At 32.1% G+C, this 27,845-nt stretch overlaps 1 protein-coding gene and 1 long non-coding RNA gene across 5 annotated transcripts in view; one reads left to right on the top strand and one right to left on the bottom strand.

The window, feature by feature from the left end:
* The window catches only part of GatA (glutamyl-tRNA(Gln) amidotransferase subunit A, mitochondrial), a 51,399-nt gene extending 50,529 nt beyond the window's left edge, over positions 1–870 (top strand). For all 4 annotated transcript variants that reach the window (XM_076517707.1, XM_076517706.1, XM_076517708.1 and 1 more), the window contains one exon: positions 603–870. In XM_076517707.1, the coding sequence (XP_076373822.1) occupies positions 603–760 (158 nt within the window). In that variant the 3' untranslated portion in view covers positions 761–870. The remainder of the gene's footprint in view (positions 1–602) is intronic.
* A 19,069-nt stretch (positions 871–19,939) lies between these two features.
* On the bottom strand, positions 19,940–27,388 carry LOC143224098 (uncharacterized). The gene is made up of 2 exons (XR_013013208.1): positions 27,061–27,388; positions 19,940–22,458 (listed from the first exon to the last, which is right to left on the bottom strand). It is a non-coding gene; the product is annotated as an uncharacterized LOC143224098 (long non-coding RNA).
* Positions 27,389–27,845: the final 457 nt, after the last annotated feature.

A 27,845-nucleotide genomic window follows, 5' to 3' on the forward strand; every position in this document is an offset into this window, starting at 1 on the left:
TTTGGTACTTAAGACATTCACCATTTAAAAAATCACTGTGCATACATATTTTAAAATAATTTAAGGATAAAGAATGTCTCAGTTTCTTTTGGTTTATATAGAAAAAGAAGTTGGCCAATATATTCAGATAATTGGTTTTTCTGCCACTTCCTTCACATCTTTCATTTTTTAGGTTAATACTCTGTAGTTTAACTTGATTGTGTGTAGGATATTGTTTTAATGCTTTGTCTTATATTTTATTTTTCTATTACTTGACAACTGTTTAAAAATTATTTTCATTATTAATATAAGAGGAAAAAATAAGTACAACATAAAAGAGTTTTTAAAGTGAATTCATTTTTCTGCTTAACTGTAGTAGTGTTCACAGGCAAAATATAGTTAAATGCTATATTTATGTTTTTGAAAGAAAATTTTGAAATTGTCATGTAAAAGTTTGAGCCTATTGAATGTTTGATTGCATCTTGTTTGAAATACTTTGTTTTTTAGTTTAGATATTTTTCACTTTCAGGTAAAATCTGATTATTTCAATTTGTGACAAAAATATATAAAAATGTAAAACTTATTTTACATGAGCTTATGCAGGCTAAATTCTTTATTCTTAGGTGTTCCTGCTGTTAGTTTTCCCTGTAAGCTATCTAGTCAACAGCTTCCTATCAGCCTTCAGCTGATGGCTCCATGTTTTCAAGAACAAACTCTTCTAACTGTAGTCAAGTGGATCGAACAAAGACTAGATTTTCCTCTACTGGACCTTCAACTGTAGGAAGAAATAACATACTGAAATACTGTGTTCTAAATTTCTATTTAGTAAACCTAGTGTTTGATATGTAAAACTAATTTGTGTTTAAAATATCAATAAAGGTGCAACATTTACTCCAGCTTAAATTTTTTTAAACACCTCAAATAACAAATAAAACTATACAGTGTAAAACATTTCTGTAAAGGCTCTTACTTTGTTCTGAGTTAGCAATACTAAGATAGTAAATGAGGTCGGTCTTCAATATTTATTTAATTATGGGAAGAATGTCAGTATGCAAATCATATTAGAAAATAGTTCTTTCGTTTTAAAGGATTAAAGAGCAAATGTAATTGTGACTTGTGGGTTTTAAAACCAAACAGTGAAAGTTTTTTTGTAATGTCTGCAGTAACATGTCTGATACTAGAGGATACAAATGGAATTTTTTGAATACTGTTAATGTACAGATGTGCATTTGGTGTGGATATTGTAATTGTTATAAGGGGATTTATATTTGTACTTTAAATATATTTTTAATCTTGTGATACAAATATTTCTTTTTTTTTTTCAGTTTTAAATTTTTCACTGTTCATGTGTCTCAAATGCAGTTAGGATCATTCCAAGGACCATCGAGACTAAACAGAATTTTCAATTTAAAAACAAAAAGAGTGGAGTTAACAATAACTTAATTAGTGGTGCTATTAATATATGTATATATTTTCATAAATCATTCATATCTTAGTATGTGTAAGATCTATAAATATTTAGATTTAAAAAACATCAATGAAGTAAACAAATTGTTAGTTTATGAGACAAGAAATATTACTGATTTTAGTTTAAAGGTATGTTCTAAGTCTGTGAATGAAACAGCAATTGAAATACAGTGTGATAAGTTATCAGATATATTTCAAAACTTATACTGGATATGACATAGTGAAATAAAAATTATAATAATATAAATTCACTTTTCACAAAATAAGACTACTAAGATCTAAGGCAAAAAAAAAGTTTTTCTGCTAATTATGTATATGATTCATTTTGTAGTTTGGGAATCATAACTTAGAAAAGACATCCAAGTAATATGTGTATGATTATTTATTAATTTATGTGTTTTCCATAAATTTTGGATATGTGCAAAAATGTGCAATGGCAATTAACTAAAGTATACAATCCAAGTTCAGACACTTTTTCTTGACTGTTCATTCACATAGTTATAGTTTATGTTTTAGTACATAAGAATATAACAAAATGAAACAATAAACACTAATTTAACCTTACAGGATTACATAAAGATTTACTGTTTTGTCATGTTACTCAAAATGTTATTGTGAATTAAATAACTGCAAAAATTTCTAAGACTTATAAACTATATAACTCTCAGATAAATACAAGCAAAACCAAAGGAGCTTAAACAGTTAGAAAGAATAGAAATATACATGAACTAGCTTCTTACAATAGACTTTTAGCTCATAAATTTAATTATACAAAACTAGTATTGCAGTCTTCAATCTACTTTTTCAGTGTTTTTCAATTACAATTTCATAAGACATTTGTATATATTGTGAATCTCATACTTTTTTGTATTCATAAAAGTACAAGCACGTGAATTATTGTTATATTAAATCATGTACAGTTTTCAAACTTTGTAATTAATATTTATTATGCAAGTGAGTAAACTCATTTTTGTATTGATAAGCATAAGGTGGGACACAAAAGAGGTGTAAGGATCACTGCTAACCATCCAGTATATTTCTTAAAAATATACGTATTCTTACAGGAAGCAAAACTTTAAATTTCCAAATTTAATTTCACAGGATTGCATAAAAATTACTGTTTTGTAATGTAACTCAAAACTGTTCTTGTTTACCACTCTTGGATAAAAATTATCTTCTCATGTTTGACAGTTATGATTTTATATAATACTTAAAATTGTTTATTTTGTTGTAGAGTGCTTGAAGAAAGGCAGTCATAAACGTGTGAATATTGTTAAACTTATGCCCCTCTCAGCAAACCTGTTAAGACGATTATACGCCACTTTGTTAGCAGTACTTTCACATAAAAATTTTAAAAACTTAATAGTCTTAAAAAATGATCTCTTGGAAAAGGATTTTTTACGATGTCACTTCTGTGTCATTTGAATGCTATTAAGTTTAGAGCCTACTTCAAATGGAAATGATAGGACATTTGGTATCTTAATGCTATTTATTTTATGAATGTATCGTCTTTCAAGTTTTCTAATTTTACACTACAAAGTTTTTTTCTTTTACAAGTATATTGATTGTGATAGAAAACTAAATTGCGAAGTTGCTCTTGCGAGAGAGTGGTAGCCATTAATGTTATTTTTGATTAGATAATGTAAAGATCCAACATTATGATATACAAAAACCGTCAGTTTTAGCCTGTGTGTAGTATCTATTTACATATATAGTATTCGCTCATTTATCTGAAACCACAAAATCGTATGCAGGCTTTGTATGTATAGGCCATGCCAAGATGTACAACTATCAGCTCACTAAAGTTGGCCGTTGGACGACCCTTTATTTCGAAATTTTATATATTGAAGGTATAGTTCATCTCTATATATATATAATGTAGTAGCAAACACGTATTTTTTACTCAATCACTATACAGATTAGTTATTTATAATGTGATTTGTAGTTCTGTTACTTAACTATAAGTTATCTAAGGGAAAGTGAATAAAAAATGAAACTTAAAAAATTAATCGTATTTTACAAATGAGTATAAATTATTTGCAACTACACATATTTTGTATCAAAATTAAATTTACAACAAGAGCACTTTTCAGTATAACCGTTGGTTATATCTGTAATTTGAAGCATATCAAAATCTGTGTATAATTGTTTTAATATGTAACATCAAAAGCTAAAGTGTGAAAAGTAAAACCGGTACTAAAAATCCTTTGCACAAAGAAAGTACTCTGATTTTCTTCGCGGGTTCTATTCAACAGTCTACCTTCTATCAGTTTATAGATGGATGAAAATGTAGTTTCAACAATATTTGGAAAACATTTTCTGGCGTTTCAAACAATTGAGATGATAAAATTCATGTGTTATACTTCCATAAACCAGCCAGAAATTCTTTTGCTGAAATGAAAACGTATATTAATATATATTATTGTCTGGTATTACCAATATTTTATATATACCTATACAATTATTATATATTCTATGTGTATATACCTTTCTGTTAAACTACATATGTATTCAGTCATTAATTTTTTTTACTGTCTACCTTTTTTTAGTACAATATCTATAAACATATTAACGGATTATTTTATTACAAGTTATAGCTTTTACAGTAAAGAAGAATATTCTTAAAATAGGTAAGTCTACGACGTTTTAGTCACTGGTGTGTACTTGAGAATGGTGATCAATTTGTTTGGTTTGTTTTAAATTTTGCCCAAAGCTACACGAGGTCTATCTGTTCTAGCCGTAACTAATTTAGTAGTATAAGACTAGAGAGAAAGCAGATAGTCATCACCACCCACTGCCAACTCTTGGGCTACTCTTTTTACCGGCAAATAGCGGGATTGACCATCATATTTTAAAGCTCCTACGGTTGTAAGGTTGAGCGTTTTTGGTGTAATTGGGATTCGAACACGCAACCTTCAGATTACGAGTCGAGTGCCATAACTGCTGGGCTTCAGTGAGCGAAACGCCCTACCTATTTAGACATAATATAATCAGTATACAAAGTCAAAACGAAACCACTAAAGTACAGGATTGTCAGAAATCGCCTAAACAATATTTCATGAGTTGTTTCGGTAACTGCTCAAATATTTCGTTATATCTGAAGAACAATACGTAATACAGTTAAGAATATTTTTATATATTTAGATTGCACTTGCTGCCAGAAAAAGTTACTTTATAAAATATGAAAAGTAAATAAGGGTGTCTTTTGGGGGTGACACCGGCTCCCTCAAGCTAGGAAAGGGAGTCCCAACTGTAAACTTCAATGAGACATTTTAAGTCGAGCCGGATTAAAAACACATGCAAATTACGCTATAGTGTAAGATTCTCAGTTTAGTTGGAAAACCCACGCTATGTTTTTTGTTTTGTTTTTAAATTTTAAACCATCCCTCAAGCCTTTTGTGAAATGGCATTCCTGGGAGTTAATATTATCCTATAAATGAAGTGCGTCTTAACTACTGCTCTTTCTTGTCAGTGCATGATTTACTTTATTTATGGTAATTGAAACAACATCTCTAGAGGAACCTGGTGTGAGTAAGTTAAGACTTACAAAACAGGTCATTTTATTGTACTAGTTATTTTTTAATATTTGTCTTGTTGTACAGGTTATTTGATTGTAGCTTCAACCGGTATTGAGAACGTGTCAGTCGAGTCAATGCCCTCGTTTAGAAATTCTTCTTGTTTCACTATTCGCGTGGTTCATCTAAGGAAGTTGGTTGCTGAATGTCATGTTTATTTTGCCACGTTACTCAGTCGTAAGAAACCATTCTTGCTTTGCTAAAGCTATAAAATTCGTAGTAACTTGCTTGATCACAATATTGAAAATCTTATTCGATTTATGAATATATCACTAACTCTTCTTCGTTAAAAACGCGGTAACAGAAAGAAGATTCATGTCGAACAGTGTTAGCAAAGTAGATCTGTATATTATTTCTTTCTTTTTTGTAATTGATTGGCAGTTAAAAATTCTCTCTGGTTACAATCCAGAGGCTTGTAATTTACTGTAAAAAGTGCCCAGTTTAAGAATAACTTCACGGTGCATCTCACATTTACAAGATCCGTCGTTTACTGGCCTCTTTCGACGATATCTCTGAAATAAAAATATTCACTTAAATTGTATGGCTTGTCATATTATTGCGAAGCCCTAACTAGCTAGCAAGATGATATTTCAGTAAAATGTATTGTGTGTGTGTGCGTTTTTCTTATAGCAAAGTCACATCGGACTATCTGTTGAGCCCACCGAGGGGAATCGAATCCCTGATTTTAGCTTGTAAATCCGTAGACATACCAAAATGTATTGTAATAAATCTTTAAGAAAAATGTTTAACTTTGAGATTGAATTTGTTTAGGTTAACAAGTCCATATTCAAACAGCTGAATCATGACTATATCTCTCATAAACAATTTTCTGTGGAAATATTTAAAGAGCGTTAGAATTCGTCAAAATTATTTAAAAAGGGACGTATTATTCAAAGACTAAATATTGTTTTATAGCAAATTACGTACTGTCCGGCGACTCAAAAGGGCTGAGGGTTTAAATTGCTATAAATTGGCTAATTATATTAATAGGGATGACAATAAAAATAGCCTTTTGTGATTAAAAATAAATAAAACTAAATGACATTTTAAAATGTCTATTTTATCAATTTTAGGATCCTGCGAATCCCCCGGTGATTCAGCGGTAAGTTTTTGGACTTGCATCGCTAAAATGCGTGGTTCGATAATTCGAGGTATATAGACTGCAAAAACCCAGTGTGTAGTATTACATTTAAAATAAAACAATATTTGTTAAAATGTTTCTTGTAAAGGTAATTACATTTCAAGTTTAACCTTTTTACAAAGTACTTACATGTACAAGCTATGATGTTTTCTCTTTTACCAAAGCAAATAGCTAAACTAATATTATTAATAAGTAACGTACTCTTCATTTATTTCTATTTATGATCCTCTGAATGAAGTGCATCTTAATTGTCGCTCTTTTTTGTTGTTGTTGCTTTTTGTCAATATATAATTTATTCTATTTATGACAAACGAAATATTTATAGAGGAATTTGATGTATAAATGTTAAAGTAATTCTCTTATATTAGTTATTTTTGTTGTTTGTTTTATTGTTCAGGTTTATTACTTTTATAATGCACAGAAAACTTAGAGAGAATATATTATGGTGACACATGCATTTGAACCTAACTCTCAGCTCCGAAATGCAGATATCTATCATAAAACATAAACGTATATTTTACTTTACATAGAAACATGCAAGTGTATATGATACTTTGTACTTTTAAAAACGGGAAGGTAAGCCTAATGCACGTACAGTATAAGAAATAACATCTTACCCTGCTAGCTCTTAGTATATTAATAACAAAAAAAAAACCAAAAGTTACAGCAAGTACTGGAAAACACTTAACACTTCCGGAATTTCCTTTTGAGCCAGTAGAGGGTTGTAAGAAAGACATAAAATACATTAAAATAATACAAAACAACAAAAAATGCTATAATGTTGGTTTAAAAAATGTGATACCAATGGCTTCTCTGGATATATTTTTGTCGACTTTTTACCTTGATGAAGTGAAAAAAAAATCAATTCCACCATAGTACAGAATCAAAATTACCAATGACCTCGTATGACTTTGCTTCTTCTGAATAGAATGTAGAAACATTTATTAGTGATGAAGCACAAATGCTAAACTGCAGTAAACCAGTTTTGATTTCACAGAAGTTATTAATTAATACCGGTATATTTAGAAAACATTTTTGAAATGCACATCTCTACGGACAATTTATAAGGTCACCAACATTCAGTATACGTTTCGGTTTAGAATCGTGTTACAGATCTAAAGATTGCAATTTCAGGTAAAAAAAAAAAAACACAACGTAATAACGTATTAAGAACTAAAAGCAAGTGATTTTAATATTACGAAATTAGCCAAGAAATTAACCCTTTAAATCGAGAATTCCAAAAACTTTCTTTGCTCGAGAACCTTCGTGACATCCTGACTGACTGATCAATAAATGTGGAGTAACTTACTTTCGTTTAGGTTACTATTATGTACATTGTTTATAGAATCAGCCCTTATACTGTGATAGTGTAAATACTGTTAACGGAATTTTTCAGTTGTCAAGGTCATTTGAGATGAAATATTTTTTCAAATTGTTGCAGTATCCCTGAAACTATGTTGCAGTTCCTCATGGCTTCCTGGTCTTCAGTTTGGAAGCTGCTGCTTTAAAATGTTTTTAAAAATTATTTTATTAAAATATTTATTTCAACTTGAAAACGGATTTTAGAATTTAACCTGAACTCACTCAGTGAAGTTTGTGAAGATACTCGTATTCCACATATTTCTTGGACATTAAGTATACTCAATCCTGTATAGTGTATGAATGCATCGTGCTATAAAAATGAAATTATTGTAATATCATTCAGAGAAATTCACCTGAAAGATGTATGCTTCACAAATAATAAAGTAAACTTTTTATGTTTCCAATATCTGGTACGAATGTCCTTTATAACAGTGACTTAGCAATGTGTCAGATTGGAGATTCAAAGATCTCGGGTTCGAGATTTAGTGCAAACAAACACGCTTCATACTTTCAGTGTGGGCACGTTTTAAGAATGACAATCACTTATGTTATTTGTTTTTAGAGTAGCGCTTTATGCGGTGAATTTTGCTGACTGGTTTCTTTGTGTGTGATATACATTTGAAAATTAGGAATAGCTGTGCCTGCATAATAAGTGGTCTCTGACTTGGTAGGTTAGTCCATTGTAGGCACGCTTCAGTCGTCGTTCAGATGAACAAACAGGTAATTAATTTAGTGCATGAATGACATTAATCATATGTTTTAGAATACAAGTACAGGGTGTTCGGAAAGTTACTGTGCAGTTTTGTCTGTTAATAAATATATAAGTGCACAGTGACTTTCCGAACACCCTGTACTTGTATTCTAAAACATCCATGTAATATAGGGCTGAACTATCTTTCGCCTCAAAAATGGCCTGAACTCTGCATATTATTGACTTTAGAAGATAGCACAACATGATTTATTCGTTTGTGGTCTGTTTGTTGAGGACCATTCAATGGTTGAGAGACGTTAGTAAAAGGGTACAATGTGGGGAGACATCTTTCAACCTAACACTTAAGATATTCAATCAAATATGTTCAATTGGACTAGCCAAAAATGTCAGTGTCATACCCTTTGAGTCAATTTAGAATAATTCGAGCACCACATCTTTTGAAGAGTGTCTGCCCATTAGAATCGAAGTTCAGTTTGTGGGGTGGATATGGTCAGCGATAATGCTCAGGTACACTGCAAATTTTATTCACCTTTTATAAGAAGTAAAGAAACGCAACCTTTACTAAAAGAACGTTATCTACAATATTACACTACACCAAACAGCTTATATTGTAAGGGAAACACAGTAATAGTAAAGTATTTTAACTCTACCTAAAGTACGGCCCTTGATTGTCAATAGTTTGTTTATAAATATTTCTGAAACTCAGAGTTAGGCAGTTATTCAGTTTGTTGTTTTTCCATGCGGCTGCTTTTGTAATGTCCTTTCTGCAAAATATTACGTGGGCATTGTCATAAAGTAATTAGTCTGTGTAAGAGACTGCACAGCCAGGTCAGTCACCTTTTCATTCCTGTTTTCACCCACTCATTACGTAATCAGCTACAAATTAGAGCTTTTTCACTTCTATTAATTTCTCAAAACAATTGATTATTAATTTTCTTCTGTATATTTAAATATTTATATTTTTTATTTATTTAACATTTTTTCTCTAACCATCTATTCATTATTATTTCATTTATTGATTTGAATATATGAATTTCATAAAACAATTTTGAACTCATTGTGGGGCGTTAGTGGCTTTAGCGCTTTTATTATTAAATAGAGTACATTATGCACCAACAATTTTGCCCAAGTTCACGTTTTTCTCAAAACTAAAAAAATCTTGGCCTAGTGCTAAATGAAACATTAACTGATTTGTCTCAACTTCACGGATAAGTCATCACATGTATCGTATTGGTCATATACACAAAACGTCTGTTTAATACGTTGATGGTATAGGCTTATAAACATTAAGAACATGTTTTATCTCTGAGAAGCGCAGATAACTTGTGTAGCTTTGTGCGAAATTCAAAAAAAAATCTCTTTAAGAAAAGGAAGAAATGGATTAGAAATGAATTACAATGTAATCAGATTTTATAAAATTGTAATAAATTTAAAATTCGTCGAAATCTTATCAAGTTGCCATAAAAATCGTAATGTGATTTAGATTTTTCTCAACTCCGATAATGAAAAGCTAGTACTTTTAGTTTTGAACACCTAAACTGACTCATCGAGCCAACGAAGTATTTGCAGTATTGTGAAATTCCTTATGCAACTAAACAGTCTATATCGTTTCGGCTACAAAAGTAAGATTTTAATGAATCTACCAAGTTTAAACACTAGTTTCATCAACATTTAGCACTTCGTTTAGTCATGTTGTAGTAATTACCCAGGGCATATCTTTATTTAACTCGTTTTCCAACCACAATCAAATAATCGAATTTTCATAGTATGTCGTGAAGATTTTTTATGCAAATAGGTAAATAATGTTTATTGTCTCGTACAAAGTTAAATATGTGGCCTAGGCAGTTTCGTCGTCAACTGAATAACCAATTCATGACACCAAATAAAACACATGGGCGGGAAACTCTTGTTTCTAGCGGCAGAACTTACAGGTTACTAACCTTCAATCCTATCTCTTCTACTTGCGTCAAATGTCAAACGAAAAGGATTAACTCACTGGTATCTTAAGTTGTTAAATGTTGTTGTTCAAATTTTCGTTTTTCTAATTTTAAACTTTGATTATGGTACTTTATGAAGTTGTCTGAGATCAAAGTTCAATGAACTCTCTTGGGTCCAGTATTATGATATTATCACTGAATACAAATAGTATTGTTATGCAGTGTGTAAACAAAATATCAATCTTTAGACTCCTGAATACAGATTAGAGCTTTAAGAAACATTAATTAAAAGTTGCATATCCAGTGCATATCAAATCAGTTTTAATTCATTAAAGTTTTTGTTGTTGTTTTGTTTGGCAGGGATATATCATTTCTTTAAACAAAATACTGTGTAAAAACTTAATGTCTGCTACAAGTTGAAAATCTTGCTTGATTTTGATGTAATAAATCAAAGTTGATGTGGTAATGTATGAAGTTAATAAAAAATGTTATTATCCACAAAATTAAAAGTGAAATAAATGTTACATAAATTAAGATATGTCATATTTATTTTTATCATAAGTCAATATGCATGCCAGATCACAAAAATATTAACATAATATTTAGGGAAAACAAGGGACCTATCAGTCAGTTTCAGCTGTCTTACCATTTAAGCCAAATTAACACTAGCAATTAGATAATAAAGAAACATTAAAAGCCATCACTTATCAGTCATATATCTGTCAAGCTTTCTTTTAAACTCACTCAAATTTACTGTCCCTATAACATCCAAAGGCAACCCATTCCATAGGCCAAGCACTCTGTTTGAAAAACAAAATTCTCTTAGCTGAAAATGGCTTCTACCTTTCGCAAGTCTACATTTGTGTCCCCTAGTTCTATAATTCTTGCTGTTAAGTATGAAAAATGATGATTAATCAACATTATCAATTATTTTTACAATCTTAAACTTCAATTAGATTTTCTCTAACTCTTCTCTTTTCAAAAGAAAACAATTTTAAGGATCGTAATCTCTCTTCATTTAACAACCTCTTCATCCTAAGTACCATTTTAGTAATCCTCCTCTGAACCCTTTCCAAAAATCCATTGTTTTCTTAAGGCAAGGAACCCAAAACTGATCACACTGCTCCAAATGTGGCCTAAACAGTGACTTCTACAATGAAATTATAACCTATATAGACTTGTATTCAATATTTTTGTAAAATCCTATTTTCCCTACTACTAGCAACAGCACACTACTTGGATGACTTCAGAGATTGACAAACCATTACACGCAAGTTATTTTATTTCATAGAACTGTTAAAGTTATCCCCATCAAAATTATAGTTATAATTCAAACTATGATAAAGCACATGCAAGATTTTGCATTTATCATAATTAAAATCCATCTGTCATTTATTTACCCAACTCACAAAATGATCTAAATCCTTTTGTGAAGCAATAGCATCTTCTTCACAGCCAGCAACACTCAAGATTTGATATCATCAGTATTTTTAAGTAATTTATTGACCAATTTTCCATGTATGACATTTATGTAAATAAAAAGAAAATGGTCCTAAGACTGAGCCCTGAGGTACACAATTTGCAACATTAATCCAGTTTGGCTGAATTATATTATAAACAACCTTCTGCTTTTTTCCATCAAGCCACTCTTTTATCCAATCAGTTAACTTGTCTCCTACACTTAGAGAGATAATTTTCTTTTCAAGCTTTTTATGTAGTAATTTGTCAAATGCTTTCTGTAAATTCAAACACACCAAATCCAGACCTTTACACTCATCTACATATGCAGAAACATTTTCAAAGAATGTCAAAATATTTGTAAGGCAAAATGTTTCATTAGTAAAACCATACTGACCATCAGATAAAATTCTAAACTTTGGTAAACGACTTTTCAAAGTATCGTATATCAGACTTTCCAAAACTCTTCTCACAATTGATGTGAGACAAATAAGCCTATAATTACTTGGACAACTTTTATTATTTTCTGTTTAAGATAGGTGTGGTATTAGCTAATTTTCAATTATTTGTTGGTACTTGTCCACTATTCAAGGACTTGAAAATAAATGTGACAAGTAGCTCATATATCCAGTCCTTGACTTCCTTTAAAACCCTTGGGGAAATATCATCCGGCCTCGGACATTATTATTCTTTAAACTTTCAAATTTTATTTTAACAAGCTCAGGATTTATGAATTTATTTTGTTCAACTTCATTTATCAAGTGTTCAAGATGAATAATACCGTTTAAATCTTCAGTAGTAAAAACTGAAGAAAAAGCACAATTTAATAACCTATCCATTTCAAAATCATCAGACATAAGCCTTCTTATGTCACCCTTCAGGAGCCCTATCCCTTTCATCACATTTTGTTTAACCCCATGTTCTTAAATAAATTCTTACTTTTAATTTTTGTTTTTTCAGCCAAATGTTTTTCATACATCTTTTGGGCATGCTAATTTCCTGTTTAACCAATTTCCTTGATCTTCTATAATCTTCTATAATACCAGACAATTTACATTTCTTAAATGTGTGATGCTTTGTTTTCTTTAATATTATTTATTATATCCATCGCGAGTCAGCCTAGTTTTTTTACTTGAAGCTACTCTTTTTCTTTCTGTAAGGGATATACTAAAATACAAAGAATCCACATACGCGTAAAGAGAGGGGCATATTCTAGGACAAGTGCCTAACTTTGCTGAAAAGTGGAGATAGGGCGAAAAACAAAACAACATAAAAAAACAAAAAGCAGTCAATCTAACATACTTGTTAATAATAGTGGTGCATGTACACTGACAAAAAAAAGTGAGGCGACATGTCCATTTTGTCCTACGTATTAGGCTTCTGTGTTTCATAGTGAAAGGAACATTGAATTAGGTTTAATTAAAGCTCAATAATTTATTGTTCTTTTTGGGTTGTTTTGAATTTCTCGCAAAGCTACTCGAAGACTATCTGCGCTAGCCGTACCAAATTTAGCAGTATAAAACTAGAAGGAAGGTAGCTAGTCATCACCACCCGTCGCCAACTCTTGGGCTACTCTTTTATCAACGAGTTGTGGGATTGACCGTCACATTATAACGCCCCCAAAGCTGAAAGGGCGAGCATGTTTGGTGCGACGGGAATTCGAACCTGCGACTCTCAGATTATGAGTCGAGTGCCTTAACCATCTGGCCATGCCGGGCCTTATCGTTGTAAGCAGTATTATCAATGTTTTAATTGATTCAAGTGTTTGTTCGAAGACACATGAAGTTGGGATTGAGAATGTTTACGAAAGTTAAGAATCGAGGAGTTATTTTTCGGTGCGTAGAAACAAGAAGGCGTTATAAAAGTGACCAGTCAGTGAAATATTAAGTTCAATGATCGTGGTGGAAGTTATTTAGTTATTCAATCGATAAGCCAGGGTTATTATACAGGTAAGATGGTAAATAAGTTAGGCGTATGTACAGAGCTTGTGTTGAAACGTTGTATGTGAAATTAGTCCTGCAACTTGGTTCAAAGTTTGTGTGTGTGTGTGTGTTTTCTTATAACAAAGCCACATCGGGCTATCTGCTGAGTCCACCGAGGGGAATCGAACTCCTGATTTTAGCGTTGTAAATCCGTAGACTTACCGCCTCACTAGCGGTGGACGGTTCAAAGTAAAAGTCGTTTTTTGCAAACGGAATTGAAGAAATAAATAAACAAATTATTGTTACGCTATTTGGGCTTGACATTATTTTAATAAATAATTCAAAAGAGCTCGCTATACGATAGAACACTTCAACAGTATTGTACTGTCTTATTAAAACGTTCTACGGTGAGTTAACGATAGGTTTACGAACTTACAACGCTAAAATCCAAGGTTCATTTCCCTGCAGTTGACAGAGTATTGATAGCTCATTGTGTAGCTTTGCGCTAAAACAACAGTAATTTCTCATATTTATTTGTGTTGCATTTCTTTTTTGAACAATTTCTCGTTGCTAGTTTTGTTCAGAAATGCTTTATTTTTATGAAGAAATTTTATTTTAATTTGTCTTAGGTAAAATCCCCTCGGTGGGCTGAGCAGATAGCCCTATGTGGCTTTGCTATAAGAAAAACACACAAACACACTTAGGTAAATTCTTGAAATTTTAAGCCAGTAGAACGCAATTAAATGACTTATTTTCTTTCCGATAGAGAAGATCAGCACAATGTATTTGAGCGTTGTCAACAACTCCATAAAATATTTTTAAATTGAAAATGTATCTTCTTCTTATGGAAAATTTAGAGTTTTAAACACTCAAACTCTACTTTAGGTGTAAACATGACAGATAAATTGTTTATAATCACTTGATAATTAAAGTTGTTATGACTATATCTGCAGAACTTGACCAATATCAGAAATGACCTACTGTGTTTTTTTTATTTGGAGTTAAAAATTCGTAATAATCGCGTCCTGACGTCTCATTGGTAAACATGGAGATTTATAAGACTAACATTCAATGTACAGTCTATGTGGAGAGCACAGCGCAGATAACCCATTGTGCAGTTTGCTGCGTAAAACAACCAAAGATCTCATACTAATCAGATAATGCACTACTGAAAGAACAATTCACATATCATTCATGTAGACGTTTTGTTTCGCTCAAAGTTACGTAGAAGTTTCGTGAATAAATAGTCCTAAACTCGTACTGCAAAATACTAAAAGAAATAAAAAACAATTCGAATGCTGATATTGAATTATCTTCTAACCAAATTAGAGCTCAAATAGTTAACGAGAAGTAAATGTGAAATAGGAAGAAAATTAAAAGCGTTTAAATCATTTACTCTGTTTTAATTTAAATATTATGTATTGAAGTATTTCCATCTATAAGTTAAGTTATGACAGTGTTCTTATTTACTTATAAATCTCACTGAATATTGAAAAGGTAAATTGAAATAAGATTATGTATGGATAGTAAAAATAATTTCACTAACTTATTATCGATGTTTAACAAGAATTTTAGTGAAGTAGACTATAACATACACTTCATGCGATCATCCAAGTTCATTTATTAGTTGGACACTTTTTTTTCTTCGTTTCAGTTCGTCATCTTTAGTCGTCTTCTTTGAGGGCTTGCTGAATAGACTAGAAATTTACAATTCAATTTGAATAACGTACATACCGTTCGAAACATTGGCCACAAAAATTTACAGAGATAGGTACGAGGTTCTGAGAACTAGTTTCTAGACGGCATAAAGATAAGCAATAGGGATTATAACGATAAGATTGGGGATTCGATCCCTTATTCGGGCCTAGTGTAGATAGCTCATTGTGTAGTTTTACGCTAAAACAACGAAAACGCTTTAGGGTGTTTTTGTTAAATGATTAATAATATCACCTTTTAGAATTAAATCTGTAATCAATCTGTTTATAAACTGTAAAATTTTAATAATCCAGACAAGATATACAAAAGTGATCTAGTTTATTAGTGTGTTTTGTTGTTGTTTTTCCATCGGCGAATCTTCTTATAGAAAATGTCATGAAAAAAAATTTAAATAAACTTTGTTGCAGCAGACGGCTAAAGAAACATGAACGAAAATTTCCAGTTATATAATCATCAAACTTGGAAAATTGTTGTTGTTGTTGTTTTTGGAATTTCGCACAAAGCTACTCGAGGGCTATCTGTGCTAGCCGTCCCTAATTTAGCAGTGTAAGACTAGAGGGAAGGCAGCTAGTCATCACCACTCACCGCCAACTCTTGGCCTACTCTTTTACCAACGAATAGTGGGATTGACCGTCACATTATACGCCCCCACGGCTGGGAGGGCGAGCATGTTTAGCGCGACGCGGGCGCGAACAACTTGGAAAATGTCTCTTCATTGTCGTGAAACTTGACAATAAGCGTCGTCGTTGTCCCGTTCATATTTCTTGACATCAAATTTTTGTTTTCAAATATTTGCAGTTCAGCACTTTGTTTTTACTGCTGTATTGTGAAGTAGCTTCCTTGTTTAAGGACTGTCCTTCTAAATTCTATCTGACGGATGTAGTTTTCAAAAACAGTGCCGAAAAGTACCGGTGTAAAAACGTTGAGACTTAGAAGTTGTATATCCGGATCAGCCACTTTATCAGCTGCATATAATGCATGTATATGAATATTTTATGATGTACTTCATTCGATCCAACCAGATGCAGACCAGTAGACACGCTTTCCGTTTACGTCATACTGACTGGACTTAAGTTGTATAACAACAACCACAACAAAAAGACAACAAACAATAAAATACACGTACTCTTATACGTGATATTCAGAACTTTCAACTTTTCAATTCGTGATTCACTGTTTTAGAATGCCACCCGTTATTTTAAACTGAAATAGCTTCATCGTAAAATAGTTAACACCAAATGTACTGTGGGATATGTATTAATTCACATTACATAGCGGTATACAGTTACTAACTCATCAAGATAACAGAACATATAATTGAATACAGGTAATAAAGTCTTCAGAGAAAAGTTAGTAAGAATTCTATGCTTAGAATGTAACAAAATATGTGTATATATTTCTTTTTTTATCACCTATCTTTTTCTTTTTTATGGAGGGGAAACAAATTAATATTTTCCGTTATATAAAGGCCCGGCATGGCCAGTGGTTAAGGCGCTCAATTCGCAATCTGGAAGTCGCAGGTTAAAATCCCCGTCACACCTAAAATGCTCGCCCTTTCAGTCGTAGGGGCATTACAATATTACACTCAATTCCACTATTTGTTATTAAAGAGTAGCCCAAGAGTTAGCTTAGCGGTAAAGGTGATGACTAGCTGCCTTCCCTTTAGTCTTACACTGTTAAATTAGGAATAGCTAGCGGAGAAAGCCATAGTGTAGCTTTGGGCGAAATTCAAAAACAAACAAATAAACCGCTAAATAAAATTAGCTTCATTATTTCATAGGTTTTTTTTTAAAGTTTTGATTAACATTGTTAATTTGCTTTGATCAGAAGTTAGTTACTACAACAATTAACATGTAAAGCCTGTTTAAAACTCAAAAGTGATAGAACGGAGGTTAAAGAAGGCGGCTTCACAAGCAAAATTTATAATAAATACTCTATGTAAGTTTAAAATTTTGCATATTACACATCTTTAACTGCCACAAAAGTGGTTGTTTGTTGTTAAATGTAAAATTACATAATGGCTTCTTGTATCGAAACCCGGTTATTAGCGTTATAAGTTCTCAGACTTACTGCTGAGACAGCAGAGGGTGCCTCAAAAATAAGGGATATCCTGAAAGATGGGAAAACATGCATTGCTTATTTTCTAAATGTAAAAACAAAGAAAATTAAATGAATTATTATACTTTTCACAGGGCATTAGTAATAGACCTATTAAATTTTAACACTGCATCATTCTTTATGTAGCCCCTTAGGATCTTTGAAAAAACTAAAAGAGTATGTAATAGTATTTCAACCACACTATGTCGGTCATATCCATTGCTGACGATGCGTTTCGTTCATTATATCGTCGGCAATGGATTTTGCAGAGATAATGTGGTTAAAATAATATTTACACACTATTCTTCCCCTTCTCTTGTACAACTCCAAACACAAAACCATTCAGTGAGAACATGTGTTTCTTTCTTTCAATCGTGTTTCCTTAAAAATTATCTATCTTCTTCTCTTTTGTACAATGAACTTCTTTAACCAACAGTTAGAAGATATATGATATTCTAGTGAATATTTGATATTATAAAATAATTCCAGGGTCTTCTAATGCTATAAGTCTAGTTTCGATTCCTACAGTGGGCAGATAAAGATAGCCATTGTTTAGCATTGTGCTTAACAACAAAGGAGCTAATACTATAAATATACAATATTTAATGTGATTTTGTTCATTCTTGTTCATAACTAGAAACTGATGGTTTTAATGTCAACATAAATAAAATATGGTTCATCTATACGTTCAGACGGGTGGTGTCGCTCCTTAAACATAACAGAGCGTGACTGATTTCAGTAAGGAATAAATTACAGAAAGTTCATATTATCACTAGTGCTGTAAAACACCGAATAATTAATACATATTTCAATACTTGGTGTATATGTAGTGATAAACGTCTGAATGAGCAAAGGAGGTTGAACTTCCGTTCGACTGAAAACAATGAGAAATCTCTGTTACTTTGAATCTCTGTTACACCAAATATGCTCGCATTTTCAAACGTGGGGGTGTTATTAAATGTGACGGTCAACCCCACTATATGCTGGTAAAAGAATAGCTCAAGAGTTAGCGGTAGGTGGTGACAACTTATACTGCTAAATTAGGGACGGATAGCGGAGGTAGCCCTCATGTAACATTGCACAAAATCCAAACACAAACAAACAAACCTAATTTCAGTGTTTACGATATGTCAAGCGTAAATAATATTATGAAATGTTAGCTCCTTTATTTTCGTACTAGCTGGAGTACCCGTCCGTTTAGCGGGTAAGAGAAAAAGTCATTTCTAACAAAAGATAGGAAATTGTGCTTATGTGTTTTTTTTTCTTAATACAATAAACATTAAAAGTGTAATACAAATACGCAATTGTCTCAATGCGTAAAAGAAAGACATACTGCTTTTAATAATTCTACCAATATGAAATTAAATGGAAGATTCAATCTGCAATCCGATCTTCCTACTGTCATCCTATATCACTCTATCGAGTTTAGTGCTGCTTGGTCAAAAACGTATAAGGAACAAACATGAAATGATAGATCCTCGACCGTGTATATTTTGTTCCGAAGACACACTTTGTTTTATATAGTAGATAAATGTTAGAAATTATCGTAAACACAACCAATGAGATTAGTAATAGCTGGAATAAATAGAATAAACTATCAATTTTTGTAGTCTGATCCTATCAATTAGTTAAAAGTTAAACTCCTTAAATAATAGTGGGAAAATCCGAAAGACTTGCCGCAGCGCATTCATACCTGTTCTACATCTGTACATTTTGCATTGTTTTTTAAATATTTCCAGATATATGTAAAGCATGCGATATTGCATGGATCTTAAAATAGTATTTCGTTTATTCATTTGTCCCAGATAACCTGCACTGATAGACTTCAGTAAGACCACACGTATAATTACGAAATAAATATCTTCAGAAAAAAATTATTTACGATAAAGTTTTATATATATACTTAAACCGAGATAGTTATGCATTTAATTACTACACATGATTCTGTTCACATGGTTTAAGGTAATCCTAAATGTTTAATAGTGATGTTAATTTCAACTTTGATGTTCCTAGAACTGCTTTAGGTTAAACTATTTACGCGTGCCTTTACTGTTTACAATTATTTCTCTTCTAAAGAAGGAAAAAAAAAAAGGTTAAAACTTTTTAGGCATGTAATGTAAACGCTTAAGTAAAACTTCAAACAATCATTTAACGGGGGCCATTTACTCCACCTAGTTTTATGGTCATGAGAACGCCCTTCACAATCAAGTGCATATCTTCAACATAACAAATTTGAGATTGTATACAAAGTAATTGAACTGTTTTTGTTGTTGAATAGTATTAAATAAAACGGTTTCTTATTATTATCTAATGTTTCTGCAAGATAAAAGTACATATGTAACGGTAAAAAAAAGAGTGCACATTCCGCAGATGTAGGAGAAAAGTTTTTTTTTCTCGAATGCCACAAGTGGATCTCACGCAGACAGACAAAAGCAGACTGTTTCAGCAGATTGTACGTGGAATTAATTTACGCTGCTCAGTTGTGTTACAACGTGTTAATTTATATTTCTCTTCATTCCAAAAAATAAAAATATATTTATTTTTCTATGTGAGTTTTTACATATCTTCCAGGAGCTTAAATTTATAGAAACTGTTATTTCATTGTTGTCTTGATGGATTTATATGTGCAGGTAATAATATTATGCTCTATTTTCTTCACATTGTACATATTTTTCCTGCTCAGTTCTTCCAAGCATTACAGACTTTTTAATTCCCTTTAATTTTCATTAACGTATCAAAACCACATGAATCCTAGAATATTAAAATTAGAGGTACTTATACATTAAACATTGACAAAATATAATAAAAGCAGAATTTTCCTACCAGGAAATATGGTTATAGTGACTGTAAAAGATAGTTTATTGTATTTACGGTGCAAAACATGCTTATATAACTGTATAGGATGGGTTTGTAACTTAAACTTGAAACAATGTCGGACACACATCTGCATAGGCAACTAAGCATTTGCTACTGGGAACATGTATTAACTTGATTTTCTTCAAGCAAAAGTATACTGTTACGTGATTTTTTCTCCTTCTCTCTCTAAATTCTAAAAATGTATTGATTACCAATCATACTGCTTGTTTATTTAAAAATACAATATCCTATAAGTCAAATACTTTCTTCAAACGCCAACTTGGTCCATCTTTCGAAAGCTCACGGTTTATAGGGTACCATATTTTTCAATCAAATTGATTTCTTGAACCTACGTGTTTCTGGCCTCATGAAAACTACTTGATTATTTATAAGATAAACTCAAAAAGGATTGTTGTTGTTTCCCAGGATGGGCTGTCTGCATGCACTCTGTTCATTGGAAGGAATCGAAACTCGGAATATAGAAAGATTAAATATGTTTTTTCAGGTCATACAAAAGAAACTCAGACACCATTAGTTGGCGTGCGACTCAATTTGTGTGATATAATACAGATAGGTTGGTAGGAAAGTGTGGTTAAAAACCACAATAAATACTGTTCGTTATACCTCATTAATTTCTTAGTATCACAGTCAAGAATTATGGTGCTATAACTTCAGCTAAGCTTAAGTATCTTTGACATAAGTTATAAGACTCAGTTGAAAGCTATAAAAATAACAACAACAAAAAATAGTTTTTGTGGGAATACTTAATGTACTATGTACTGATGAAAACATATTAAGCTATTAAAATTGCTAAATATTAGTATATTTTTAATTGTAATTTCTTTAGTCTAATTAATAGTGGTAATTACTGCCTTCGTATATTTCATGATTTTCGATAAAGGTCAGATGGATAGTAAGTTCTCTTAACCTCTGTAAGAAATTTGGTAAAAATTATGTTAAATGTGTGGTTAATTTCAATTTTCTTAGAATGCATAGGAAGAAACATTACAAGAAAAACTGGTCAAATAATAACTTCATGGTGAATCACTACTTAGATCACATGCATTCCAGGTAGCAAATCACCACACCAACAACAACTTTGTGCTTACATCAGAGCACGTTTTGTAACAAGATATGAAAGTACTGTATTTCACCATAATAATTTAAAAACACTCGACTGACCCGTACAGCTCAGAATATAAAGTTCTGTGTACCATGTAGACGATACTTTTGATGAAATATAATACAAACTAGAAGTGGCTTCGCACTCCTTGTAGAAAATATCCCGAAACGCTGCTGAGCAACGATGACTTCAGTTTTTCCACCAAACTAACCTCGCCCAATGTGGGGAAGTATTATAAAAAAAAATAAGATCTGTGCACTTTTACCTGCCAAACAGTAAATAATAAAATAAAAAATAATAAAAGCATCTTACCTTATAGAGAATATGACTTAAAATATCAAACATAAAATATTGATCTTTGTTTCTTAGAGCAAACTACACAATAGGCCATCTAAACTCTGTCTACTGCCGAGAAGCGAACGCCGAGTTTCGTATCGTAAGCTGTAAATATACGCCTGATACAGTGGTGGACATACACCCAAAAGATAAAATTCTTCCACCAAAAATAACAACAAAACAATAAATAATGATATGTATATTACTTATTGAAACCAATTTAAAAATGTCTCAGCTGGAAAAAAACGTATTAGTCACTGTGATATCACAAATTATACAGCATTTCTTTTTTACACAGAATAAGTTATAAATACACTAGTGCTAATTCACTAATTTTTGAAAAAAATATGTAATATATGACACGTAAATTTCGAAAACTTTCCAATTATCAGCAAATCTGACTAAATGTAATAAAGTAAATGTGTGTGATTTTTTTCTTATAAAAACCACATCGGACTATCTGCTGTGTCCACTGAGGGAAACTTAACCCCTGATTTCAGCGTTGTAAATCCGTATGCTTACCGCTGTCCCAGCAGAAAGCATTTAATAAAGAAATTATATTCTAAGCAACCTTCCCTTTGGAGATTTAGGAACAGAGTTTGGATTCACGGTTTTTTGTGAATTCGATGGATTAGAAGTAGAAGTTAAAACTTCTGTCGAGTTTTCCATTGAAGTCTTTGTACTATTACTCGCCGTGGTTGTCGTCGATTGTTCCACATTGTCTGTATCGTTGGGCATCACTTTCACTTTTTCCTTTTCAGGTATTTTTGATGTATTCTACGTTAATAATAAATAAATATTTTACTGAATATAAAAGTTGATTGTATAAAGTCCATTTCGGTGGCAAAAAAAATATAACAGATATTTTAATTACACAGTTAACTAGTGGAATGAGGGTTGGGGACTTGAATAACAGTAGAAAAAGAAATAACTCAATATTAGCAACAAAGCTCTAATGATAATCGTTAAGTAATATATTATAGGAAGTTATTTCGTATGTGCATATCATTAAAATTTACATCGCAAGATGCTAAAAACCACAAAACATTCTTCATCATAACCAAAATAAGAAAAAACATTATCTAAATAGAAATTATGATTATTTTGTGACAAACACCTGAGGATTGACACAAAAGACGTTTATGTTATCTTTTGGTTACATATATTTAATCAAGTGTTTGTTTTTGTTTTGCGAATATTTAAGAAACAGATATTACTCTAGGTTTAATGTTACTATTTTAAAAAATAATATCAAAGTTGAATATGTCATATCAGAACAATTTTGGAGTCTTACGACCTCGTTATGATCCATGTCGCCAAGCTCAATCTTTCTATCTCGACAATAGCTCTGCAGCATTGTTTCCATTGTAAAAGCCTGTTATGTCCAAAACGCCCCAACCTTTCATTCTACTTTTCATAGCTATCTAGAATATGAAGAGGATGGTTTCGTAGCACCTGTTTCAACAATCCAATCACACACAAAATCGTTGTCGCAGTGTCTAGCGGCTTGGTATATATGCTTTCGTATGGGATTGCATGAATACTCATTTTAATTCATTAGCTGTTTGAAGCATGCAATCATTGAAGGGATACGTCGTGGTAAAAACTAGTGATGTGCGTTATTTTTTTTAGACGGAAATCCTTTTTAATTGTATTAATTATGTTGTGCACTGTTGCCAGAAGTATGTGGACAGCACTTGCTCTGAACTTTGTTCTCGTGGATTCTCACCTGTCATGAGATACCACACATTGCATACCACGGTTAAAGTACGATTTGTTTCAGTTAATCCATATTATTTTGTTTTCCCAAGCCATTAAGTACAAAAAAAACCTTCCAAACCCTAAGCATCTCTATATGATCAGAAGGTATGGACATTTTGCATAAGAAAGAGCAATTACATGTCATCTCAAAAGCGATCAGTTTTCAGTGGTATTACAATACCAGTGAAACAGCAAATGATATCAAAATGTAGTGGTGATGCATTCGGTTCCACCGCATATTTATATCGTCTCTGGTTAACACGTGATTTGTTGATTTGCACTTTCGAAATCGTTTTAATATAACGTACCCATCTCTCTGTACATTCTGCGAAAACATTTCTTAGAGTCATCTTACAAAAAACATGAAATTAATACTTAATAATTCATACATTGTAACTCCAACAGTGTATAAAGTCATGCGCAAGAAAACACATTAATGTTATTTTAAACTCCAGTAACTGTAACTAACCAGTAAAGGTCTGATAAAGACAGAGTGGATGTAATCACATAATAGGGCGCAAAAAAATCCCAAGCTTAATCTTGAATAACGTTGTAAATAACAGATTTCTAGCTACCTCGCGCAACTTATCCAGTCATTTGTTTTCAAAGCGTAATTCCTATTGGAAATAAATAACAAGTTTAACGCAACTAATTCTTTTCTGTTCGTTGTTCACATAGCCATGAAACGGATTTAAATTCGTCTGGATCACGTAACACAGCTCAGATATCCGCTATTCGTCGTTTAACTAGCTATGAAATCGAACTAAATCTGTCTGCATCGAGCAAAGGACTAGTTTAACGCAGCTATATATATATAATCTGGTATTGATTTACATCTGTAAGGTACTAATTTAACGCAGGATTCCTTCTATTCCTGATTTATATAACCGTGATAATTATTTAAACCCGTTTAGTTTAACGTAACTAGATATCTTATATTAGTTGTTTCTATAACCACGGAATTGATATAAATCCGTCTGCATCTAGTAAAGTAGTAGTTTAACGCAGTTTGATTTCTTCCATTTCGGCCCTGCATGGCCAGGTGAGTAAAGCACTCAACTCGTAATCTGAGGATCGCGGGTTCGAATCCTCGTCACACCAAACACACTCGGCCTTTCAGCCGTGGGGGCATTGTAAAGTTACGGTCAATCACACTATTCGTTGGTAAAAGAGTAGCCTAAGAGTTGGTAGTGGATAGTGATGTTTAGCTGCCTTCCTTCTAATCTTACATTGTTAAATTAGGGACGGCTAGGGCAGATAGGCCTCGTATAGCTTTGCGCGAAAGTAAAAAACAAACAATTATTCCATTCCTCGTTTATATAACCATGAAATTTACTTAAACCCGTCTGCATGTCACAACGTGCTGGTTTCACACAGCTAGATATCTTATATTTTCTTTCATATAGCCATGAAATTTAACTAAATTCATCTGCATCTTATAAATAATTAGTTTAAAGCAGCTAGATTTCTTCTATTATAGGTATTGCATAACAAATACTAGACTTTTTGCAGAGGATCACCTTATAATTTATAGTCACTGAGATAAATAGCTTTTAATCAAATTTCTGTATTGAAAAATTAATACGTATTTTACCATGTTAATGTATAAATTATCTCAGATAAAATTTTTTAAAGAAGCGTGGATCATTTTGATAAAATCAAAATAATAGTAAATATAACTAGAAAAAATCTCAACTCATCTGAAGATGTAACCGAATATTCACAAAACTAAGACATGTTAAAAGATTTTCTTTTTGTAAAAACTTTAACAAAATTAACCTTTCTTGCCATATTTTTCAGTAATTTAATCTGGAAGCTATTTTAATTGTTGTTTTTCAGAGTAAGTCTGGTCTGAGTGTTAGTTTCTGTATACTTCTCTTACAATAAAATCATAAATACTATAATAAGTACGTTCAAATTTCTAGCTCATTGAAATTAAACCTGAGTATGAAACTTGAAAAAATACCTTATAAAAACTTTTTTACATGAGCGAGTTATAGAAGGGTATATTATTGTTGCATTGAAAAGAAGACGTCTGCTTCGTAGATTTTGTATCGGCTTGATTCTGCCAATTAACTGTCACAATAACGTCTCCAGTTATGTGGAATAGTTATTGTTTTTATACGAATAAATAGATTATGTAGTAACTGAGTTGAACTCAAAGTCTAATTTATTTGTTACTTGGAACACTGAACAAAGACTCGTGACCAGTGTTACTTGACCAAACTGAGATCTTGTCGTCAAATATTTGTAGAAGCATTTTGAAGCGTAAGCTTTGTTTGTTTTGAAATTTTGCACAAAGCTACTCGAGGGCTATCTGTGCTAGCCGTCCCTAATTTAGCAGTGTAAGACTAGAGGGAAGGCAGCTAGTCTACACCACCCACCGCCAACTCTTGGGCTACTCTTTTACCAACGAATAGTGGGATTGACCGTCACATTATACGCCCTCACGGCTGGGAGAGCGAGTATGTTTAGTGCGACGCGGGCGCGAACCCGCGCCCCTCGGATTACGAGTCGCACGCCTTACGCGCTTGGCCATGCCAGGCCCGAAGCGTAAGCTCAAAATATGCTTTCAAAGATAGTTTTGAGTGAAATGATGACGGGAGATTTGGTAAACGGAACTTTTTAAATCTGGTTGCAAGATCAAAATCAGAGGATTTCAGATTTCCAAAAAGTTTGAAGTAGTTTCAAAAAAGATGAACGTGAAAGTTAAAATATTTGTGAAACAAAAATCAATTAAATGAAATAAATTATAGAGTCAACAAACATAGCTATCAAAAAGTAACTGACTTATTACAGCTTTCAGGGCCTTCAATGGGTGTTGTTTACTTATTGTTTGCCAGATTTTATTAGCAAAAACGAAAACTTTTGTGGGAAAGGGTATAACAGATATGTTACTTCGATACTGAAAAAAATTAGTTTCACAAATTTTTGCCACCAAAGAGAATCTTATTACATGTTAACATTAAACTTGTGAAACTTGAAAGATAGGTGGAAATATCGTGTGAACCTTCTGTATATAATAGTAATCATAACAAAACACAGAAAAAGAATATCATTTTAAGGAAAAAAATAACGTAGTGGTTCTCGCTCGTTATTCTTAATTTCAAACTGTGTGTGTTTTCTTATAGCAAAGCCACATCGGGCTATCTGCTGAGCCCACCGAAGGGAATCGAACCCCTGATTTTAGCGTTGTAACTCCGTAGACTTACCGCTGTACTAGCGGGGGGCTAATTTCAAAACTATATGTGATTTTCTTAAATAAATGTATGATATATACATTATTGCACTAAACATCACCAAAAGGTAGCTGGACAGAAGATGTTAACTTTATAGATGCAACAATAAAAGTGCACACCAAACTGAAGATGCAAATAATATTCAACCATTCCTATATATATCTCTTCTCTAGTTGTGGTTTACTATGTTAACATCTGAGTTGTTTTTTATCATTTCGTCTCGAAAGCCTTCATACAAATATATATATATATATATATATAGTTTGATTAATTGTGTTTGTTCATAAACTTTAAGTTTCAGTATATTTTAGAATTATGTAAACAAATATTTGGACAGTAAGAATAATATACATCTAGAAGCAGTGATTTTTAGACTCACCATCGTTTTATTGTGTGGTACTTCAGTAAAAGTTGTCCGATTTCCATTTTCTTCGAACATGTCTGTTCGATTGTTACTTGCTGTCGTATTCTCGACTGAAATTTCGTTTTAAGTTGTCATTCGTTTAATGACATCCAGCGTTCCTGTTTCAGTTTCATTTGCCAAAGGAAGAGTTGTGATAGACATTGTATAGTCGCTGTATGTGTTGCACACCAGAGCCAACAACATTAAACTAATAATTACAATAAAAACTGCATTCATCTTCTCGTAACCCTCTGCTAATGTTTCGAAGTTTTTAGGTATCAGTGCTGCGCTGTTTTGTTACCTTGAGGTGTGAGTTGGGAATGAGCAGAGCGTACAACGCGCAATATTTATAAAACGTGCTTTGTAAGAAAGCCACCTACATTTCACCTGTTAACAACTTTATGTATTTTTCCTGATTGGTTAAAATGTTATGCTTTACAGAGAAGAAACGACATATGGTTATTTTTGGTTTCAGTTAGATGTAAGCCTCTTTTTGTTTTTGAAGCATCACTATAAGTGTGCACTGTGAATAGTGAAAAACTGATAAATAATGACTTAAGTTTGTTTCGTTTCTTTTTGGAATTAAGCAGAAAGCTACACAATGGGCCACATGCGCTCTCCCCATTAGGGGTATCGAAACCAGATTTCTACCGGTGTGAGTCTACAGACATACCACTGGGAGGCAATAATGTATGTATAAAGATTCGCTGATACGAAACTGTTTCTATACTTTAACCTGCCCTGTCTTTTATTTTGCAAGT

Source organism: Tachypleus tridentatus, chromosome 8, assembly GCF_004210375.1.
Source record: "Tachypleus tridentatus isolate NWPU-2018 chromosome 8, ASM421037v1, whole genome shotgun sequence".
NCBI lineage: Eukaryota > Metazoa > Arthropoda > Merostomata > Xiphosura > Limulidae > Tachypleus > Tachypleus tridentatus.